The sequence below is a fragment of the Copadichromis virginalis genome, linkage group LG4, assembly GCF_057382275.1.
Source record: "Copadichromis virginalis isolate Kocher_CV1m ecotype Utaka linkage group LG4, C_Virginalis_male_GT1.1, whole genome shotgun sequence".
NCBI lineage: Eukaryota > Metazoa > Chordata > Actinopteri > Cichliformes > Cichlidae > Copadichromis > Copadichromis virginalis.
Window position 1 is genome coordinate 12,439,847 of NC_140621.1, and position 22,424 is coordinate 12,462,270.

General features: G+C 41.3%; 2 protein-coding genes across 4 annotated transcripts; one reads left to right on the forward strand and one right to left on the reverse strand.

The window, feature by feature from the left end:
• Positions 1–1,705: 1,705 nt before the first annotated feature.
• Positions 1,706–10,943, reverse strand: xpnpep3 (X-prolyl aminopeptidase 3, mitochondrial). The gene is made up of 12 exons (XM_085453624.1): positions 10,801–10,943; positions 10,604–10,717; positions 7,250–7,372; positions 6,977–7,164; positions 6,617–6,836; positions 5,024–5,208; positions 4,862–4,924; positions 4,406–4,519; positions 4,201–4,286; positions 3,327–3,510; positions 2,642–2,762; positions 1,706–2,561 (listed from the first exon to the last, which is right to left on the reverse strand). Exons 2-12 carry the CDS (start codon positions 10,668–10,670, stop codon positions 2,395–2,397), a joined length of 1,518 nt encoding a protein of 505 aa, XP_085309750.1. The 5' UTR covers positions 10,671–10,717; positions 10,801–10,943; the 3' UTR covers positions 1,706–2,394.
• A 1,184-nt stretch (positions 10,944–12,127) lies between these two features.
• On the forward strand, positions 12,128–22,396 carry st13 (ST13 Hsp70 interacting protein). Of its 3 annotated transcripts, none has more exons than XM_085453625.1 (13): positions 12,128–12,289; positions 12,687–12,826; positions 15,351–15,399; positions 15,493–15,589; positions 16,914–16,987; positions 17,133–17,199; positions 17,323–17,407; positions 17,514–17,624; positions 18,692–18,794; positions 18,962–19,078; positions 19,176–19,215; positions 19,435–19,541; positions 21,583–22,396. In XM_085453625.1, exons 2-13 carry the CDS (start codon positions 12,717–12,719, stop codon positions 21,715–21,717), a joined length of 1,095 nt encoding a protein of 364 aa, XP_085309751.1. In that variant the 5' UTR covers positions 12,128–12,289; positions 12,687–12,716; the 3' UTR covers positions 21,718–22,396. The 3 variants fall into 3 exon arrangements, with proteins under 3 accessions (XP_085309751.1, XP_085309752.1, XP_085309753.1); XM_085453626.1 differs by lacking the exon at positions 12,128–12,289 and adding an exon at positions 12,371–12,479; XM_085453627.1 differs by lacking the exon at positions 12,128–12,289 and adding an exon at positions 12,491–12,569.
• Positions 22,397–22,424: the final 28 nt, after the last annotated feature.

Sequence of the window (22,424 nt, forward strand, 5' to 3'; positions counted from 1 at the left end):
ATGAGTTACAGAGATGCTGAGTGCTTGTTGGCCCTTTTGCCTTCATTCTGCAGTCCATCTCATCTCAAACCATCTCGACTGGGTTTAGGTCAGGTGACTGGAGGCCAGGCCATCTGGTGCAGCACTCCATCACTCTCCTTCTTCTCCAAATGGCCCTTACACATCCTGGATGTGTGTTTGGGGTCATTGTCCTGTTGAAGAATAAATGATGGTCCAACTAAACGCAAACCAGAAGGGTTGGCATGTCACTGCAGTATGCTGTGGTAACCATGCAGGTTCAGTGTGTCTTCAATTTTGAATAATTCCCCAACAGTGTGACCAGCAAAGCACCCCCACACCATCACATCACCTCCTCCATGCTTCACAGGGCGAACCATGCATGTAGAGACCAACTGTTCAAAAAGCACAGATTTCCACTGGTCTAATGTCAATTCCTGGTGTTTCTTGGCCCAAACAAATCTCTTCTGCTTGTTGCTTTTCCTTAGTGGCTGTTTCTTAGCAGCTATTTGACCACCAATGCCTGATTTACACAGTCTCCTCTGAACAGTTGATGTAAAGATGTGTCAGCTGCTGGAACTCTGTGTGGCATTTATTTGGGCTCTAATCTGAAGTGCTGTTAAGCGCTTGATAGTTTTTGCGACTGCATTTGGGGACACATTCAGAGTTTTAGCAATTTTTTCAGACTGACTGACCTTCAGTTCTTAAAGTAATGATAGACTGTCATTTCTCTTTACTTAGCTGATTGGTTCTTACCACAATATGAATTCTAACAGTTGTCAAATAGGGCTGTCAACCTCTGAAAAACACAACTGATGGTCCCAACATCATTAAGAAGGCCAGAAATTCCACAAATGAACCCACACAAAACACACCTGTTATGATCAATTACTGATGTGCTTTTGATTACCCTCTGAGTTTCTATGGAAGCAATAAGGAGGAACTTAGTACTCCACAGGACTGCGCAAAGCCCTGTGATGATAAGATCTGTAATTGACCCTGAACTAATACTAATACTGCATTAATGCTAATACTATCAATCTTCATTCAAGCAACATATATATTCAGATTAACCACCAAAAACTCTTGAACTTTCCCTGACTTTGACATTAAATATATTTTTATTAAAAATATACTAGTTAGATAGTAAGTATAAATATACCAGCTGTCACCTGAAATGCACTGAGATCTTTTAAATTTAAACCTTGAGATTTGACAATAGGACCAAAGCATTTCATGACTTTTATCATTCCAAAAGAGCACTTGGCTCTCACACTGCAGGCTTATTTAAGGTTTCCAGAGTATTTAAAGTAGAATGGGAGGCAGAGCCTTCAGCTTTCAGGCCCCTCTTCTCTGGAACCAGCTCCCAGTTTGGATTCAGGAGACCGACCACCTCTCTACTTTTAAGATTAGGCTTAAAACTTTCATTTTTGATAAAGCATTGAATTAGGGCTGGTCTGTCCACAGTCTGGTATCGCTTAAACTTTCTTCCTGCCTATTGTAGGGTCTTTACTTTACAATATAAACCACATTGAAGCGAATTCTGTCGTGATTTGACACCATGTAGATAAAAACTGAATTGAATGAATGGTCCTACAATACTGTCCTTTTTGTCCAAGACATAAGGGGACAACTGACCCTTATAATATAGTGAAGGAAATGTCATCTCTCACTATGATCGACCAACAAAACATCCTCCATAAGTAACCCAAGTTAAACCCATTGAATTTATTAGTTATGAAAGAAATATTGGAAATATTTTAATACACAATAATTTAGAAAACAACACAACTCTCCTCTCTGCTAAAAGAAAAACAAAATCCAACACACACTGACACTCTTGTGACCTTTTTCACATTCAGCAGATTAATGAAGACATCACAGTAACTCCAGATTTATGACGAGCAGCCTTTTCAGTACTCAGGTTTTTGGATCCTTTGTACTGCAGTATGAGTTGGAAAACAATTATGCACTTCTGTGTGCAACTTCTTCAGTGAGATATGAAAATGAACCATAGTTCAGAAAACATGGTGAGAATCAAACCGGTTTTATCACGTAAAATACTTTTGTGGTAGCTGGATGTTAGCTGTTGTTTGTAGATGTTGATTTAGGCTTTAGTGTCAGATTTGGCTCACTGATAAAATCTGTAATCTGCCTTTTTTTGTAAATAAAGAATTGCAACTTTATGTTTGGCTGTTTGGTTTTATGTCTTGGAGCTGAGTTGCTCTAATGCAGCCAGTATTTCATAGACAGAGTAGTGAGGATAACAGGTTGTTGTGACTTAAAAACTAAAGTCTTATTGTGTGCTCCCACCTGTAATGCACCACGGCCCTGAGTCTCAGGATATAAACAGATAGCAGTGAGTAGCACTCGGTCAGTTCTCTTTCTCTCCCTGCTCTATCTCTGTGCACAGGCCCGCTCTACATCAGCGATGGTCTTTGGTGCGTCAGAGGACAGAATCAGAGGTCCTCCCTTCTCTCTGATAACCACGTCATCCTCAATCCTGACACCCAGACCTCGAAAGTGCTTCGGCGCTTGGTCGTTGTCTTCACAGATGTATAGCCCTGCAGCAAGACACAATGTGAGCCGTAACGGTAACGGGACAGAACATTTACATGCAGGTGCAACCGTGTGGATTTCAAACCTGGCTCTATGGTGATGGCCATTCCTGGCTGAAGAGGTTGCGAGCGAGATAGTTCAGGAGTGTCGTGGACATCCATGCCCAGGTAATGGCCAACGTGGTGGGGGCAGTACTGCCTTGCAGCCTGGAATTTAAATAAATAAATAGTTAAAAAGGCTGCAGCAGTCAGACGAGTGGTTCTACTAAAGTCAAACCTCACATAAACCTTAACAAAGCACAACCACATTAAAAAGCACTTAAAACACCAAAATAAAAGATGAATGGAAGTCCAGCATGGACCTGAGAGGAATCCTCTGGATTAGGTCATCTGGTCTGCACACAAAAAAACAAAACAAAAAAAAAAACAAAAAAAAACTTTTTGAAATGTTGAATTGAAGCTCCAGCTTTAGTAACTACCGACACAAGATATCACCTGTAATACTGAAAGGGAAATCTGACTTCATAAGAATATGAAGCCTAAATTATACTCTGTTGCAGATACGGACAGCCAAAGACCCGACAACAGAGTAGTTATTCCTGTTATACTTCTTTGACGACCACTTGAAGTCCACTGCATGTGTAAAAATTCTGAGGAAAAGTACGATTTGTCCGGACTCCTCCTCTAGGGACCATGACACTGTGCAGATGAGCCTCATTAAATATGAAGTGCACAACCAATCTGGGCACCCACCGTTTTTCCAATTATTACCTTTAGCGCCTCAGCATCGCTGGTACTGGCCCCGAGGATGCCAAGCCGCTTAAGCTGTCGTCCCAGCAGAGCCAGCATGGTGCTGTAGATGTGATCCAGACTGACGCCTGGAGAGCAAAGAGATAAACAGGAACGCTGGACCTCCAGGACGGATTCGTAGAGCTCAATCTGTGCAGGACTGAATCTAGTATTGAACACAAAAAAACCCCAAAACGTTTATTTCTGTGACTGGAACTGATCAACCTTCAAAAACAGACTACAGTTTCTTTAATTTCAGGGACCTAAATTCTAGAAATCAGATAAAATGAAGTTTAAAGTTGAATACCACGATCACCAAACCAGGATTGGAGGTGATGTGAACCACCTTTATTAACACATGCACTCTGGAAACAAATACTTGGAACAAATAGATGACTAAATAAACCTGGATGTAAAATGAAGTTTGACAAATTTACACTGTACACTGACTCATGGGCTGCGATGCACAAATGGGAACTTCACTCTATCGTTAGCGAAGTCATGATAACAGATGGAAAAGAACTTCTGCCACAACTCAAGGCGTAAAGGATTGAAACCTACAATCAGCGATTGTAGTTTTGTAGTTTAGTTTCTCTCATTTCCAAAAGCTAGATCACCCCTTTTTTTATTTTTTTAAACAAATGTCTGGTTCTATTAAGGGTTGCCACACTAGATCATCTGTTGCTATGCAAGCCAATACGCACTGTGGTAGGTAATTTTTCAGATCCCCATATTGAAAAAGCTTTTGTGTCCTTCCTGAGGGCATAAACTCTCCATATTTATGAGCTCATTAAACAAACTATCACTTCTGTAAACAGTTGGCACCAAATATTTTAAGGGTAATCAGCTTACTTACTTTCCATTTATTGGCCACGTTCGAGTGATATCGCTGACATAACCAAAGTATTCGCAACCACCATCCAGCAACACCATCTCACCATCCTGATGGAGACAAAGAGGAGGGAGCAAAACGTAATGAGTCATATATGCTACTTAAATACATGTAAAGTAATTATTCTCAGGAATATCTGTGTCCTCTGACGTGTTCATGGAGTAATTACCTTGATTATTTGGTTGTTATTTATGTAGTGCAGAGTATTAGCTCGATTTCCTCCAGCAATCACAGGAGGGTACGCAAGAAAGTTAGCACCATGGATCCGATTCTCAAAATCAAACTGGAAAAAAGGTTATGTTAAATACAAAGAATGGAGGGGAGGCTCAAGACTTTTGCACAGTACAGTACGTAACAAATAAAGTAGACACTGTAAGACTTAAACAGCATTTTCAGTTTAAGGTACAACTCTCTGGAGTTCCATACCTGCTCTTTTAAAGCAGATTCGTGAAATTAGGAGGGAAATTTGGAAAATTTCAAAGCTGCTTCTCCAACTGTAAAAATCAATAAACTAACACTTACTGTTCTAATAATTACATCATGAGCCTAATCAATGAAAGACACAAAGATAATGACTGCTCGCACACGTAAAGGCAGTGAAGACAAAGGTCATCACAGAAGTCACCTTAGCAAACAGGACAGCTTCATCCACATCTCCTTGAGACAGAGCCATTGTCCTCCTAAAAGCCTGAAAGATAACAATATGAGCTGCTGCAAGTACACTTCATAAATCTAACATTCACTTGGAGTCTTCAAGAGCTTCACAAGAACCAATTTAAACGTCAACCTGTGCCGTGATTCGACCCGCTTCTTGCATGAGAGCCACTTCGGCTGAGCTTTTGAGGGCCCTGAGAGAGTGTATGAGAGGTCTGAGAGTGCGTGGTGTCGGCCCCGCCTCCAGAACGGGACACACGTGAGCCTGGTGGAGCTGAGGGTGAGCCGGCTGAGAAGTGTCGTACCACAGCATAGTGCCTGGAAGAGGATCAGAGAAGACAGAAATGCTAAGAGTGAATTTGAAGTGATAAAAGAGCTAAATAGAAAAAAAAAAAGAAAAACATTTTAATACCTAAATGAAAAGTTTTGGCACTGAAATAGGAAAGCATTTATCCAACAACTGCATTTTTATTTACCACACACGTCCCATCTTTCTTTACTACCGTCCTGTCAAAAAGAACGTCTTCACATCAGTCAATAAAATTATATTATATACTCATCCCAGATTTTGAGTAGATGCAACTATGGTATCAATTTGTAAATCCTACTTTGCCTCACTCTTAAGTTATCACATCCACCCGGCTGTTCAATGGGCTGATGACAATACCCCATTAGCATTTTACAGTTGAAGGACAAAAGAATCCATGCAGATCCGCAGGTGCAGAGCCAAAAAAATGTGAACACAGAACAATAATCAACAGGTCACACATTGCACAACTCTAGAATCCTTATTTATTGCTTCTAGTGAAGTTTTGAGTACACCTGTTCTTCGTTTATGAAGATGAAGAGCAACCCACCTCAGCAGCAATAACCTCAATTATCAGTTTCTTACATAATTGTGGAGAAACGTTGCTTCACCTCATTGAGGTTTGTGGGCATTCATTTATGCACAGCTCTCTTAAACTTCCACCAAAGCATTTTAGTTGTGCTGAGGTCTGGACTTGAGGCGAGTCTAGGCCTGTCAGGTGAGGTCTGACTGACACCTTGATTTTTCTCTTTCACCCATTTGCTGTTAGGGATCATAGTCCTAATGCATGGCTTAATTTGTGCCAAGCTTCAGCTGCTGCACAGAGGGCCTCCTGTCTGCGTGGAGAATACTTTGGTATGAAGAGGAGTTCATTGTCAACTCAATGACTTCAAGGTGCCCGAGTCCTGTGGCTGGAAAATGAGCCCATTCACCGTGCTGACAGTTGATACGAAGTGCTTGTGCTGATATGCTGTGGTTGGTTTTCCCCTGTGCTGTGTATTATGGCCATAATGCCAAACGTGTGGCTTGTTGCATCATTATAAACCTAATTCCCCCCAAACTGTACAAGCAAGAAACTTGTGGGTCTTTTGCAGATTTTCTGACCTTGAGGTTAATTTGATAGGGCCACCACTCCTGGGCAGAAGTTTTGCTTCCAGAACACTCCATCCATCCATCCATATATATTCCTGCGATAATAAGGTTTGTGAAAGACCCTGAAGCAGTGTCACTTTGCTTCTTTATTCAAGCAACATGCGTAATTCAGACTGACCACCCAAAACCATTGGGCCTCCTTTTCCTTTCTCAGAGAAAGATATGGCAGTTAGTGATCTGGTAGGAATGAACCATAACACTTTCTTTTTTCTCTCCGCAGGATTGCAAAGAGTAACCCCCCCCCCCCCGCCACTCCCATGCACCCACCTTTCAGGCTCTTGAGTACAACACCCAGTTCTTCTATGCTATGAACTCTCTCTATGCCAGTCAAAGCAGCTGCTCCGTCCTTCCCAGACCGCGGTCCGTCCCACAGTTCTCTCCCCGGGTCTCTGCGAGGGACGAACAAAATAGCCTGGTCTGGTTGACCCTTCCCGTGAAGAACCAAGGCACTGTCAGGTTCGAGAAAACCACTGAGGTAGAGGAAATCCTGAGGAACACGTGTTTTGAGATGAATTAGTAAAAACTTACCCAGGAATTTCACCCAGGAAAAGGAAGAAGAGCAAAATCCAATTTTTTCTCCTTTCTGAAGAATTCTGAACTGAATGCAACTTGAAAGCAAGTGCTCACCTGGTTCTGATGGAAGGGATAAGGGATGTCATTGGTCATGTATCTAGTTGGGTGAGACAAAATGATGGCCACATGGGTGCTGGAGGAAGCAGAAGGTCCGAGTCTTTCGGCCTGAGCCTCGATAAGCGAGGCCAGTCGGTGTCTGCGGAGCTCATATTCCGTCTGGCTCAAACCTGGGGTTACCTCACCTGAGGAGAAGCATGCTTTCCTTAAAGAAATAAATTAAGAAATGACATTTTACAAGATCAGCTGTCCACTGTAAACAATACTCACCATGTTTGATGAGGTGCGGATGAGTGAAAGGACTGGGCTGGCCAAGGTAACGAGGTGGAACCGTCTTTGGCTTCAACCCGCCAGGTTTCACAGAAATGTTTCTGCACAGGCACCAAATACATCCTGCAGACAGAAACACACACAGACTGTAAACAGGTGCTTTGGTCAGTTCAGTTTGACTAAAGCAAAGTTATATCAGTTCTGTCCGCTGGGCGATGCTGGAGTATTGAATATAGTAGTTTTTTCTCATGCATCTTTTTAAACAATTTTAGAGTTCGGTACTAAACGTTAGTAAAAGTTAAAAAAATAAAAAATAAATAAATAAAAATAAAAGACCCAACCCCATTTATAGCAATTTTCAGGCCACTACAAAGCATCCCGATGATTATTTACTGGGTAGAAGTCTGGCTGTCTTTACGGTTTCATGCAACATATCAGTGGGACGAGTGGGTGTCTTCAAAATGAGATAGAGAGAGAAATCAGTTGCATTAACAATCTATTATCTCCCACCTACTTACCTTTTGCTCATGTTACTAGGTAACAACAGGACGTCATGGGACAACTGACTATTAAAATTGGTGAGTGATCTAAGCCCTGTGACATTAACAGATTTTTTTTAAAGTGTAAAACTAGCGCAAATGTAATATTATACATATGTATTCAGTTACGGTGTGTCTGATTTCAGCCAATATGTAAAACTTTATCCATACAAAACCATTAAAAAAAAAAAAAAGGGGGGGGGGGGGGGGGCTCATTTAGCAATCACCTAGAGGTGGGGGGGAGTGACAACGATCAGCTCCAGGCTTCGCAAACCAATAAGTTGCGTCACAGCAGCTTTATCAGCATAGAGCAGCGTCTCGCATCAGAAAGTATTTCAGTGTACCGACGGGTAAATCGCTGCCCACTGGTGGTGAAGGTTTGAAGTTACATTTTTTTAAAGGAGCGATTACAAAACATACCTTTATATAAACAAGTAAAAAGCACAGCGGCGCTGGACAACATTAAATTATTATGACTTTATTAGATATTTATTATCTGAGCATCAACATATGCTGTATTTTACAGGTTGAAGCAATGGTGAAGTTAGAGTAGCCCATCAGTACAGTGCTGTGAAAAAGCATTTCCCTGATTTCTTCGTTTTCTGCATAGTCGGTACACATCATCATCAAGCTCATCAACAAACACATTTGTTTTTTTAATTAGAAAAATATAACCTGAGTAAATACAAAATTCAGTTTTAAGTGAATATTTTATTTAATAAGGAGAAAAAAAACCCTACCTGACCCAATGTGAAAAAGTATTTTGCTAAATCATGAACTGTGATTAATTAACCACATTTTTGGAAAGCGGAGTGCAATTTCAATTTAACTTTTTTTTTTTTTTTTAATTAAACCTTCATTTAAGGACCACATTTTGTATTTTCTCAGGTCATCTTTGCACATTCATTAGCTAAACCACATAAATGGGACACACAATCAATAAATAAATCAGGAAGAAGAAAAAAAAAAAATCATGGCATTGTAACTACATGCCAGTTCAGTTCAGTGGATCTAAGCTCCAGTACTGTGCAAAAGTTTCGAGCCAAATGAAGACGCACAGGGGTGGCTGTGTCCATAAGAACCTTTTGTTGATCCACCTACTGTTCACTGAAGGGTCATTAGAAATGGTCTCAGTGGAAGGTTGAGGGATGCCAAATTACACAAGAACTTGACCAAAAATCAGTGACAACAGGTCTGATGGAGTGTTGAATCCAAATGTGACATTTCTGGTTCAAACTGTCATCAGTACGTACAGGGGAAGTCAAGAGAGAGGTGCAACAGTGAGTGTCTACAGCAATCTGTAAAACAGGGTGGAGGCTCTATCATGGTTTGGAGTTGCATTTAAGCCAGTGGTGTTGGGGATCTTGTCAAAATTGATGGAATTATGAATGCAGAAAAGTACCATCAGACTTTGATCTACCATGCAATCTGCCTTTTAAGTCTGACGTCATTCGCCGTTTCAGGGTCCAAACTCCTCTTCAACTCAAACAAACACTGCGGCATCACTGGGAGCTAAAAAGTGCCAAAATTCTTTAGTTTGTAATGAAGTAAAAAGTGTGGCTGCTCTACCAGATGCAACAATCAAGTTTAAGATTCAGGCATCCATGAAAAACAGGATTTATGAAGTTAGAGGTTAGTGGGGAGTAAGTTCGCTAGTTTCTATCCAAAGATGATACACCATATTCTGACTGAGTTATCCTGAAAAATGAAAAGTACAGCGCAGCAATCACTTTGGACATGCATGAAGACAGAAAACTAAACAGCAGCAATGTTTGTAAGGTTACTGAAGTTGGGCTAGCTGACAGAGCTATGGTTGATATGGAAAATAAAAACACATTAGCACAGTGAAGTTGGAGGATGAACGCAAACTTTTTTGCTCTCAATGAAAGTTAATGTGAGAGACCCCAATGGGCAAAGACAAATGCAATCGTACAACAGGAAAAAGACACTGAAAATGGACCAAACTTCAGTCAGCAGAACGCCTGTGATGATCCATCCCCAGCACGTGGTTAGTCACTGATATCCTGCTGCATAGTTTGGATTACTTGCTATGAACAACAGCTTCATGCACCCATTCAAATCTTCGTTAGCCTCAGAGTGATACTTTTCTGACACATTAAAATATTTGGCGGCTCCCAAACAATAAGCTGGTTTAAATCAACTGAGCTTTACAACGTGCTGCAGACAAATGGCGGTAATAAAAACCCAGAGAGGTGATCAGCCAGTGATCACTGACTATTTTAAGGGCTTGTTCAGATTAAACTGAACACAATACAAACACTTTTAAAAGACACCAGCCTTAATGGAAACAGGGTTTATACGTCATCACTTAACAACCGGATACTATCTGGAAAGTGTCTGATTGATTTTTCAGGATGATAATGATCCCAAACACACTACCAATGCAGTAAAAGCATACCTAGAAAAACACACATTGGCCTCCCCAGAGCACAGACCTCAACATTATTGGAGCAGTGTGGGATCATGTTGAAAGAGAACAGAACAAAACCAACATCCAGAGAAGAGCTTTAAATGTCCTTCAAGAATCCTGGAGAACTATTCCTGAAGATTACTTAAAGAAATGAAAAGAAAGCTGCCTAAAAGACATTAGACTGTGTTGAAGAATAAAGGCGGTCGTACCAAATATTGACTTTCAAGCTGGTTAGAATTATTCAAGCTCTGTTATTGCCTTATATACTGTCTCTAGACGGGTTTTTTTCCCCATTTCCCACCCAACATGTACATAAGAGAGGCATGGTTCAGGACTTTTGCACAGTAATGTCATTGTAGTGATTGTAAAGTTACTGTCTCTAACCTCCACTCCAGGTCCGTGGCATCAGCTTGACAGCGGTCCTCACCAAGGCGCTCGCTGAGAGCAACATTGTTGCTGCAACTTGAGGACACCGATCAGTCACAGCATGTCGCTCCCCTGCGGAACAAAGTGTGACAGTCAGCGAACTACCGAGCACTCATATTCACAGAGACACTCTGAAGTAACTTATTATCACTTACCGAGGTTAACAGTCTCTCCTCCAGCAGTTATATGTACCCTGAATGACAGCTACACCTAGCTAGCTCGCTATTCTCACGTCTGCTAGCCACGCTCGTTTGTAGTTCATGAGAATTGCTTCCCTGAGTTTGGTTTCCCAGGTAGAGAAGCGGAACCCTCTCCCTTTCCTACTTGTTGAACCGACTACAAGCAGCTTTTATTTTAGTCATTTGTACACTCAATAAAATGGAGGCTATCGAGTGCCAAAAATAATCAAATAACTAGTTAAACAATTAATTAAATGTAATTAATTAAAATTGTTAACAAATAAATTATTAAATGTTTTAAATGGCATTATTGATATTTCAATTAATTATGTATAGATTTATTTAATGTATTATTTCATATTTTAATTAATTATCAGATTTTATTATTTACTGAATGATGTATTTATTTGATTCATTGAGGCACTGTATGTCCTCCATAAAATACACCATCAGCTTGTAAAAACAAGTCACAAACATTGCTCTCTCATAAAAAAAATAAACTACTAAACTAGAAACCAGCACAACACTGTCACTCTATTATTTAGTATGATTTTAACTTACAACAAGAAAAAAAAAAGTAGAATATTACAGGAGCTTCTTTCTAGCATTTCTACTACATGGTAGAAACAACAAATACGTGTATATTTATTAGCGATTTACACTATGAAATTCAGCGTATATGATTAGAAAATGAAAGTGCCTAAACCGTCAGGCGCGTTGCTGCCTGGGAGGCTAGACTCCGGGAAAACTGGCCCACTCAATGATGAGGTAACATGCTGCCTGTGCATTTTAACCCTGAGCGTGACATTTCAGGGAATAACGAGACAAGGTTCAAGGTGGGATGGGTTTGTATGTTTTTATTGTCTATTATTGCACTAACTTTTCGTATTTATGTTCCTCTTCTTGTATACAGCGCTTTGTGACTGTTTGCCTGTTAAAGTGCTTATTAATTTATTTATTATTATTGTCACGATGCTGATACAGCCATGACTAGTAAAAAAAAAATCTAAATGCACTGTTATATTAAAATGATCCAGTACAACTACAGGAAATGCTGTTCACTATGTCAGTAGAAAGAATATTAAATATTTATATATATATTTATATTAAATATTATTTTTTAATATTTCTATTTACAGATATTTATATAAGAAGAAAATAATGTTAACACTTTTACTACTTGGGTTCATTAACCCCTCTAATGAAATAATCTCGTACTTCTAGGGTTTACAAAGTTTGGAGGAGCTGAGTTGATTCGCACGCGCTGTGAAGCGCAACCGTTTCTGTCAGGCCATGCTCAGGGCACACACCACCCTTACCCCCTTGGTCTGTCCGATAACACGCCTGAATGAAAACCCAGGAGCGACGCCACTGTCGGTGAAGGTGTATTATAGTACTAACATCGACTGCAGGCTTCTTCTGTGTGTTTTTTCCTTAACTGTCAGTTAGGCATATCTTCGGCGGGGTGAGTTTGCTTTTATTCCTGAAAATAATGTTTGCATCTACGAACTATTTTCATTAATCATGGCCCGCGGTGCAGCAAGCTAACGACGTTATTATGCGTCAAACGGTCGCCGCGTCACAGATGAATTCACATTTCTAGAAACTTCTGACCTACGACCCCTGAAACAGTCAATACTCATAGGCGTTGCGTGGTTGGTTCATTTATAAAGCTTCAGTAGCGCTTGGTGCTGGTTTTATATTGAACTGTGGAGCTGGTTACTGCGCACGCTCATTCAATCCTTGTGCGTTAGCATACCTAGCTTACGGATGCTGTCATTTGTTTACGTGCAGCTAAACACAACTCCGGACTTTGCTAAGCTGTTGATTGTTTTTCCTCTCTGGTTTCCCCCTGCACCTAGAGCTCCGTCTGGTGGACGTGAAACTGCAGCATGGACCCACGGAAAGTGGCCGAGCTGAAAGGCTTCGTGCAGTTGTGCGAGGCTAATCCCGGGATCCTGCACCTTCCAGAGATGGGCTTCTTCCGGACGTGGCTGCTAAAGTCAGTACACTGGGAACTTACCTGTTGCTAAAAACAGTGGGAAGCCATTGTCTAATGCTGGTCTTCCTGGTTTAAGGAATCACAGATGATTTTTTTTTTTTCATAATGCCAAAACAAGTGCTTAGGTGAGATCTGAAACAGACTGTAGAGTTGACCACATGCCCTGTTCCGCCCACCTAACGGTAAAGAACACGGCCCCCCCACCGTAGGGTGCACAAAGCAAAGCCTCACAACACAACTAATTGTTAAATTAAAACCCCAGAGGTTGTTTTGCTTCCGTTGATGTTAATACCTCAACTCTGCAATGCAGAAAACTGTTTTGTTTTTTCATCTGAACAGCTCGGACTGTGGTACTATTATTTGTATATATTTTTAAGGTGCAGTCACTTATTTTTTTTTGAGTTTGTTTAATATAAAAAGATATTGTGCTTAAGAATATGCATCGATTAGTGTGTAATTACATTTCCAACAAATTGAGGTTCTCATAAACTAATTAGTTCTCTTAAAAAAAATACAGAGGAGCAGGTGTCACTTTATGGAAGCCGCCATGTTACCCTGCAAACTTGAATACAGTGACTGACATGTACATCACTGTATGTGGGTAGAGACCAGCAGCATACGTCAGAGGCCGCAGAGAAATCGTAAGCGTTCGCGTACGGTGGAGGTGAGATTTAATTTGTGTCTGCGCCTTCCCACTCAAGATATGAAAAGTTACACCTAGGTTTTATCGGTCCCCTTCACCAAAGAAGTGAAAAACGCACGATGGCATCTTAATAAAACATCATCCTCTTGCTCCTCACCTCAAGCCTCATCTCCTAAATTGAACTCAGAGAGGTCTAACACACAGAAACGTGCATAAACGTGCTTATTTATTCTTGATATTGTCACAGTTGGGTATTGTCAGCCGATTAGACACGCGACCCTCCTGAGCAGACAATGAGCAGGCTAAACAACAAAAGTTGGTTATAAGCTAACATTATGCCAGGTAATTTTAGTCTCTTGTGTCCTAAAAATCGCTGTTCCATGTGATAAACAAACCTCAGTGACACTGTTATCTGAAGAAAGCGATTCGTTTCAGACTCTTTCAAAGCTTTCACAGTTTTACAGCTGCCTCCAGTGTAAATAGACCTAGAAACACATTGACAACTGAGGTAAACAGCTGACTGACAGCCTGTACTCAATACAGATGAACTGCAGTCAGTTGTTTGTCCTGCAGAAGTTCGATGGGATTATGCACTTGAATTGGGGGGGGGTTTAAAAACAAGCTGAAATCAGTTGACTGCAGTCTGCAAAAGACTGACATCTGGTGGTGAGATTTTCAGCACTGTAACTTTAACTAAAGTAGCAGACTTTTGTCTGTGCTGCTGAGAATTTTTAGAAATAAACTGCTTGGAAAAACTGAATTAAAAACCAATTAGCCAAAACATTAAAAACTAGACTACTAGTATTCAGACACCCACCAAAGGACAGATCTGATATATGTGTGTGCTGCTGAGCTCTAACTTAATTTTCTAACACCTAACTACAAATCATTAGTTTTCTGATGGATTTGAATACAGGTTTTGTTTTACTACACTCTTGGGCTCACCAGGAGCCCACTATGATTGTTGGGGGTCTGACACAACTTCCTGTGGGGATAAAAGAACGGTCTTTAAAGGTTTGGGACAGGTTAAATAGGGTTAGGTAGGGTAAGGGGCTAGTGAGTACACCTTCTCAGCATCTGTCCTCACAATTATTATCATAGAGGCATGTGGGCCAAAATCTCAAATCAAAGTTCACGGAATGAATGTTTTAAGGTGCCAATATATCGTCCGCTGTGATCGCTTTGCTCACTCCGTACCGTCATCACACAGATACAGGCTTATACTGGTTGTTAAGCCATGAAAAAGTCGCTGCAGTATTTTCCTAAAAGATAGTTGTTAGGGCTCCGACAATATCGCATCACAAGTGCCGATAAGAAAGAGAAGGAGTCAAAACTTGAAGCCAAGACTTTGTTGAGTGTCTTTTTTTAGGGGGGGGGGTTGATTCTTTCTACACACGTTTTCAAACAGTTGCAATATCTCCCTCCGGGCGTCAGTACACGATCGTACACTTGTGTCTTCAAACAACCTGCGACTTCTGCGGGGCAACGAACCAAGTTACAAAACTCAAGAGGTGCAGAACCGGCCAACACGCCACAAAGATTGGGTCTCGCAACACAGGATGTGATCTCAAAATCATCATCAGAAACCAGCGACCCAGGGATCATTAAAGTGGCCTTACTTTGTGCGCTGCTTGTTTTACTCAATTTAAGCTCACTTTTTGCAGTTTTAGATGCTGTGGTTCAGTGAAGTGGTACCAAGGAGAGGGACGTAACTTTAAATCTGATGGTGTATATGATTTGATTACACTAAAATGTTGAGAAATTAACTAAGCAATATGTTCAGGTGAAGTAACCCTGTTGCAATATCTGTTTAGGCTTTTCCTCCAAAACAATGTCTTAAAATTTAATGTTTTGTGTTTATTTTATTGTTCTGTTTTGCAGCATGGGTGCAACAATCCCTCCACCACCCAAGACAAGTGACTCATGCCAGGTGATGCCTAAAATATTATTTAATTGCCTTTTACTTCATGCTAATGTCAGAAATTACACCTCATCGTAACAAAGCGTGCTTTCTGACTTGTAGGGTGGCTGTCCCTGTGGCCCTCCACCCACCACAGCTTCGCCTCCTGAGCCTGAGCCTGCGCCTGCTGTGCCGTCTGAGAGCGAGGAGAGTGAAATAGGTACTGTATGCCCCACTCAACACTTTGTTTGATGACAGCCTGGAGCTTTGATTTACATGCTGTAAATTTAATAGATTAAATGAAATAATGAACACAATTTACAGAAGATTTTTTTTAATAGAGTACACTTTAACTGCTAGTCCTTTATTTATCAATGAATGTTTTAATTAATTATAAATAAACAGAAAACACTTCTATTTACATCCTATTAAAGCATTTTAACATCATTATTTAGTACTGAAACAGACTCAGAGCTTACCCGCAATCATCTAAATTCCTTATTCTAAATATTTCTAAACTATAACAATGAGGGAGTTAACACAAGAATCAAGTAAGAATACTAAAGAGAAATTACTTGAACAGTTACCATCAGGATACAAACATTAAGTTCACCAAGGAGGATGCCGGGGAAAACACACAGACATAAACATATTAAAAGATATCCAAACTGGGCCTTTATCAAGTCACCAAAAATGCACCGAAAAGAACCTGAAGCATCAACCAGTGAGGAGCACAGTGACTGGGAGAATAACGCTGTCATCCACGGCACTTCAGACCCAGCCACACACTCAGACAAAAACCCTAGCTAAACAACTCAGTGCAGAGAGGAGTGCTTGGTTATAGACATGAGAGCGACCATTTCACAGCCACATGGCACAACACCTCTTCTACAGGATGAGACTGGGCTGTATGTTTGCCTTTAAAGGACAAAGGATGCTCTCCTGAGGATTCTAATGTTCACATTTTGGACAGAGAACAGGAGGCAGTCTACATCCAGTTTTGATTTAACCACCATTCGTGTTTCCACGCTGACAATCCCGTGAGCTTTTAGAGCTGAAGGGGCTTACTGGATGAGACGTGAAACCCAAAAGAAGTCCAATTGGCTTCAACTTGAGCCATTTCAGATCAGGATAGAATTTTTTCCATCCAGGCTGAAAAAGCTAATGCTATCGACAGATGGAGCACAGTGGAGATGTGGCTGGACGCATGTGCAGAAAAATAGCTCACTGATATGTAACAGTTCTGATGTGGTCACATAAAAATTGGTGTAACATCCCAACATAGAATGTTTTTACATTATATCCCTTGTTGGTAGCTGAGATGTGGTGCAGTTTTTGCTAGCTGTTAACCTGTTTTTAAGCTACACCAATAATTTCATTGAGCTTATTTCAGTTAGTGTGGAGCTGAGTAAACGTTCCCCGCCAACAATAATGGTTCAGTCCTGCAGGGATGCTGATGCGAGTAATTGTCTACCCTCCAAGTTATAGAACAAACTGCTCCCGTCTTAATTATTTATGTTATGTTTTTGTGTTTGGTTTCTCAGAAATCGACAGAGAGGGAGTGATCGAGCCAGACATTGATGACCCGCAGGATATGGGCGAGCTTGAAGACATTGAGGTAAAATTATGCACATACATTAAATCAAAATTTAACCCTATCTTAGTTGGAAGCTGAGCCCCTGACTAAGATTCAGAGACAGAGAAATTACTATATTTTAAATTTTAGAGAGACTTGAGGCATAGATATCCATACTCTCCCACAGGTCACAGAGGAAATGATGGACCAGGCCAATGAGAAGAAGATGGAGGCCATTAACGCTCTAGGAGAAGGTGGGTTGATGGTCTGTTTACAATGAACAGTGAATGCAATTCCTGAATGCTTCTCCCTGTACATGGAAGAAGAAATTAAAAGGACTCTATGATCTGTAATGTCTCATTTTAAATATATTTTAGGTGATCTGCAGAAAGCTCTGGATCTTTTCACTGAAGCCATCAAGCTTAACCCCTGCCTTGCCATCCTCTATGCCAAGAGAGCAAGGTGAGAGTCCACTGTGTCCTTCATTTGAAACCACCGCCTCTTCTTCCCTCAGATACCGTCTGTTCTGAATGCCTTTGAGTGTAACTGGTTATTCTCTTCGTTTTAGTGTCTACATCCAGATGCAGAAACCCAACGCAGCCATAAGAGACTGTGACAGAGCCATCAGCATCAATCCAGACTCTGCACAGCCTTACAAGTGGAGGGGGAAAGCTCACAGGTACGAGAGAGCTTCTGCTGCACAGGCAACATAGCCAAACTCTCATTCCAAACTTCCGCAAAAGCATCATTCAGGCCTGAATTACTCCCCTAAATGGGCTGGTCAGTGCTCATGATGTTTGCAGTGATAAGACATGCTTTTATTTTGAAGGCGAATATTGTCCATTTCTGGTTCATGTCACACTTTTTCAGCTTTCACAACCAGTCGGAGAGTAAAATTTTAAAGTTTGCAGACAAGTTGATGTCTTCCATGCAAACTACATGTGACAAGGTTTTTTGGTACAGCACCCTCTTTTACCTAGCAACAGCCAGCAGCCCTCAGCAACCACCAATCACCAAACAGATGGAGGAATGTGCATTTTCCCTCTTGGCCTGTGTGAATGGGGCCTTAAAAATGCTCCAAATAGCACCAACAACAGACAAAAACACTTCAGTAAGTCAGATTAAGGGAGGTGATGTTAAGCAGATCTCTGTCAGCTCTGCTTCACTGTATTCAATTAGTTCAGTTCGGTTTTATTTATTTAAAAAAAAACTTGTTGGGGGTGAAGGAAAAGGAAAAAAAGGAGTGCATAGGGAGATGATGACAAATGAAAGTAGAGAAAATGTAATGTTGCCCAGTAGTGGCTTCTTAACTAAAGGATATTTCAGAGGGTGTCTGTCTCTTGAATCCAAACTGGGGCCATTCTACTTCTAGAAACCACAAGTAAGCCTGCAGTGTGAGAGTGAAGTGCTCTATGAGAGTAACAGGATGATTTGATGAGGACTGATTGATCAGGGTTTTATATGTGAGGAAAAAGATTGTAAATTCAATTATGGATTTAGCAGTGAGTCAGAGAAGAGAAGCTAATGTGGGAAAAATTTGATCTCTGTGTCTAGTCTCTGTTGGTGCTACAGGTGCAGCATTTTGGATCAACTGAAGGCTTTTTAGGAGCTTTTAGAAATACCTTTAACTCAAGCAGCCATATAAGTCCTAAAGAGATTAAATATGTGAGTTATTAAAGTTCTGAAGAAGGTAACTGGAAATGGAAACCAAATATTGTCAGTAAATTGATGTTTGTCCTGCTGCAGGCTGCTGGGACACTGGGAGGAGGCAGCCAGGGACCTGGCCACAGCCTGTAAACTGGACTATGATGAGGATGCCAGTGCAATGCTGAAGGAGGTCCAGCCAAAGGTAATAGTGAAGTGAACAGAAAGATTAAAAAACGCTTTGCCACAGTTTCATTTTTTTGGTGGGAACAGTAATGCAGGTAGTTCAATATGTAGAAGGTTGCAGTTAAACAGCAAAGTCCTGATCTGTTTACACGATCTTAATGCAGATGAACTCTTTGTAATTTTCAGGCCAACAAAATCATAGAGCACAGACGCAAATATGAGCGCAAGAGAGAAGAGAAGGAGATCAAAGAGAAGCAAGACCGGATAAAGAAAGCCAGAGAGGAGCACGCACGGGCTCAGAGGGTGAGTTGCTGGGAGGAATTCCACAGATTTTCCAGGAGTGAAAAAATCCAAAAACTGTATGACACTGATGAATGTCTCATTCATTGTTTTGCAACAGGAAGAGGAAGCACGACAGGCTGGAGGAGGATTCTTCCCAGGTAGGAGAGCAAAAGCAACTCATTTTACTGCCGAATGCCTTATGATGGAGTCCCATAATTTATACTCCTGTAAACACTGATTGTTTTATTGATCATCCCGTGTCTGCAACGTCCAGGGTGAGAACAATGTGTGAAGCTGTGTGTTCATGTCAGGGTTCTGTTATGCATCCATTTATTAGACACATAAGTGCAAGTATAAGTCTAATCATTGCTTGGCAGGTCCGGGTGGATTCCCAGGCGGATTCCCAGGTGGAGCCGGAGCTGGTCCCGGCATGGCTGGTCTAGGTGAACTCCTGAAAGATCCTGAGCTGCTTAATGCCATGAAGGTGACTAACTCTGTCCTCCACATCACAGCTGTCCCATGGTTAGGGTTGGTTATTTTAACACGTAACACGGTGCTGAGGAGAGTCTTGTAGACAGGACGGCTAATAGAACAATTTTGATGCGCACACTTAGACCAGGGAGCTTCAGGAGTGGGTTGGTTGTTTTTCCACACAGTAACAAATGATTATTTTAGCCTTTAGGGCAGCATGGAGATGAATTTAGTTGTTGTTCTAATTTTTACTCACTGACAAAGCTGTCTGCACAGTGTAGCCAGCACCTCAATAAAGGCAGATACCTAGAAACTGTATTTCTACTTGGTTTAGGAAAAATTCTCATCGTTTTGACATTTAAAAATCATTGATGTCACCTTTAACATTATGTCAGCAGCTATTCTCCACCGTGAACTATGTTAAAAACAAACACTGCTCACGCCTCACAGATGACAGCTTACAGTCCTGCGTAAAGATGAAAGTGACTTCGTACAGCCCCGATTTGCAGATGCTGTGTGCAGAGGTTCAGGAGCAGAAGTCCCATTGTAAACATATCACGGCAGACCTGACGATGTTTGCATGAACATGCTTTTCAGCTTCTCTTTATTGACCACTTTTCACTCACGGTTGCTTTACGCATACAGCCGGCTGTAGCTTTGCAGCTCACAGCCCGACACACACCAACACAACAGCATAGATGGCACAGACGTTAAGGTGGCGAGGCGTGATTGCGTGTGCCGCTCAGGTGTGTCCGCCTCCCCTGCAGTGGCGCTGCAGACCACGCCCCGCCAGACACATTAACTGGGTAAAATACATATTTAGGCAGAATTTTGCAAATATCTATTTTTCTTTTTTAGCAGCATAGTACTTTTTTTCCAGTTATTTTTTTAAAAGTCAGGTCAAGGATCCAAAAGCCCAAATAAGGGTGGCGGCTCACAACAGTGTTTGTTTGCTGAATCATTTTAGTTCAGCTGGGTGTCTTTCCTTTTGTTATATTTCTTTAAGAGTTCAAAATGTGTTAATTACATAAATAAAATGTAATTTTCTCTGTAGCACTTCATGGATTTCATAAGCAACACACCTTAGTTGTTCACACAAAGCATAAAGGTAAAAAACAATATATACAGTGTTATCTTCATTTTAGATGTCAAAAAGTATTTGCTGCTCCCAGTGTTTTCGTTTTCATGGAAACCGGGTTCAAATGGCTCTTTGGGTGTTAAAGGTTGCTGACCCCTGGTCTAGTCAGCCGATCACATGGCAGCAGCCTTTAGGCATGTAGACATGAGCCAGATGACAAACTGAAGTTCAGACTGAGCAACATACTGGTGATTTAAGTGGCTTTCAATACAACATTGTTCTTGGTGCCAGACAGGCTGGTGTGTCTGGATTTAAATCAGGGGTGCCCAATCCCGGTCCTCGAGAGCTACTATCCTGCAGCTTTTAGATGCATCCCTACTCCGACACAGCTGAATCAAATGGTTTGATCTCTTCAGCATGCCATCATGTTTGGCAAAGGCCTGATAACAAGCCATTCATGTGATTCAGGTGTGTGGGAACAAGGATGCATCTAAAAGCTGCAGGACGGTAGCTCTCGAGGACCGGGATTGGGCACCCCTGATTTAAATCAAGTTCTTATGCTGAACAGTACATAAATCGGGGTAGGCAACTCCAGGCCTCAAGTGCCAGTGTCCTGCAGGTTTTAGATGTGTCCTTGATCCAACACAGCTGATTCAAATGGCTAAATTACCTCCTCAACATGTCTTGAAGTTCTCCAGAGGCCTGGTAATGAACTAATCATTTGATTTAGGTGTATTGACCCAGGGTGAGATCTAAAACCTGCAGGACACTGGCAATTGAGGCCTGGAGTTGCCTACTCCTGACATAAATCATTCAGCCACACATGGCTGTTATGCATTGTTGAATCAGTAAGACCACCATATGACCTATGGTTAAAAAAAAACAAAAAAAACATCCAACAGTTTTTGTTAAGCTGATTTGGAAATGCCCTGGGTGAGCAAAGTTGACCCCATTTTTGTCCAATATCCAACTCCAGGACCCTGAGGTGATGGCCGCCTTCCAGGATGTCGCCCAGAACCCGGCCAACATCTCCAAGTATCAGAACAACCCCAAAATCATGGCCCTCGTCACCAAGCTGAGCTCTAAATTTGGAGCTCCTCCACAGCCATAGACAGGACGGGACCGAAATGGGAGAGAAGAACGAGTGGATATGTGGTGAAACAATCTGGAGAGCAAAGCTTTTCAACAATTATTCACTGTGTGTAGTTCAAACAGGGGAGCAGGTGACGGGTTATCTGGCATGGTGTAGAGGAAGATTGGCAATTTCTTTTTTTTTTTTAATGTTCTTAATCAACCTGTTAGCACTTAGCAACATGTCAACAAAGCAGCCCGGTGGTTAGGAGTCAGGTCTGATACTTATACACCCCGTCCAGCACATCTCAGCTGGGAATTCACTTAAACCACAGGTTGACGTTTTCTAACCTGCGTCATGAACAGCCAAACCGGGAGCCTCCTGCATTAAGACGCTAGCTTAGAAACATTTCTACCGCTGTTTAATACTCACTATGATTTAGCTACTGGTTTCTTTCTTTCTGTGGACGGAGCTGAACTCTCACACCACTGTGGGCCCTTCTTGTTATCAGACGTATTATTATAAAAAGTATTGAACATGTTTGACCCTGTTGGAAAAATTCACAAAAATAAAAGCTCTGTTCCTGCAAATCAGGTTTGATCTGCATTTCTAGTTCTGTTTCCCGTTAAATGTCATGTGTAAAAGAGTTCACTCATTTTTATTTTGACTTCAGTTTTCCTGTGATAATTAAACTGGAAAGAATGATCAGAAAACTCGACTCATCTTTAAACCTGTCATAATCATTG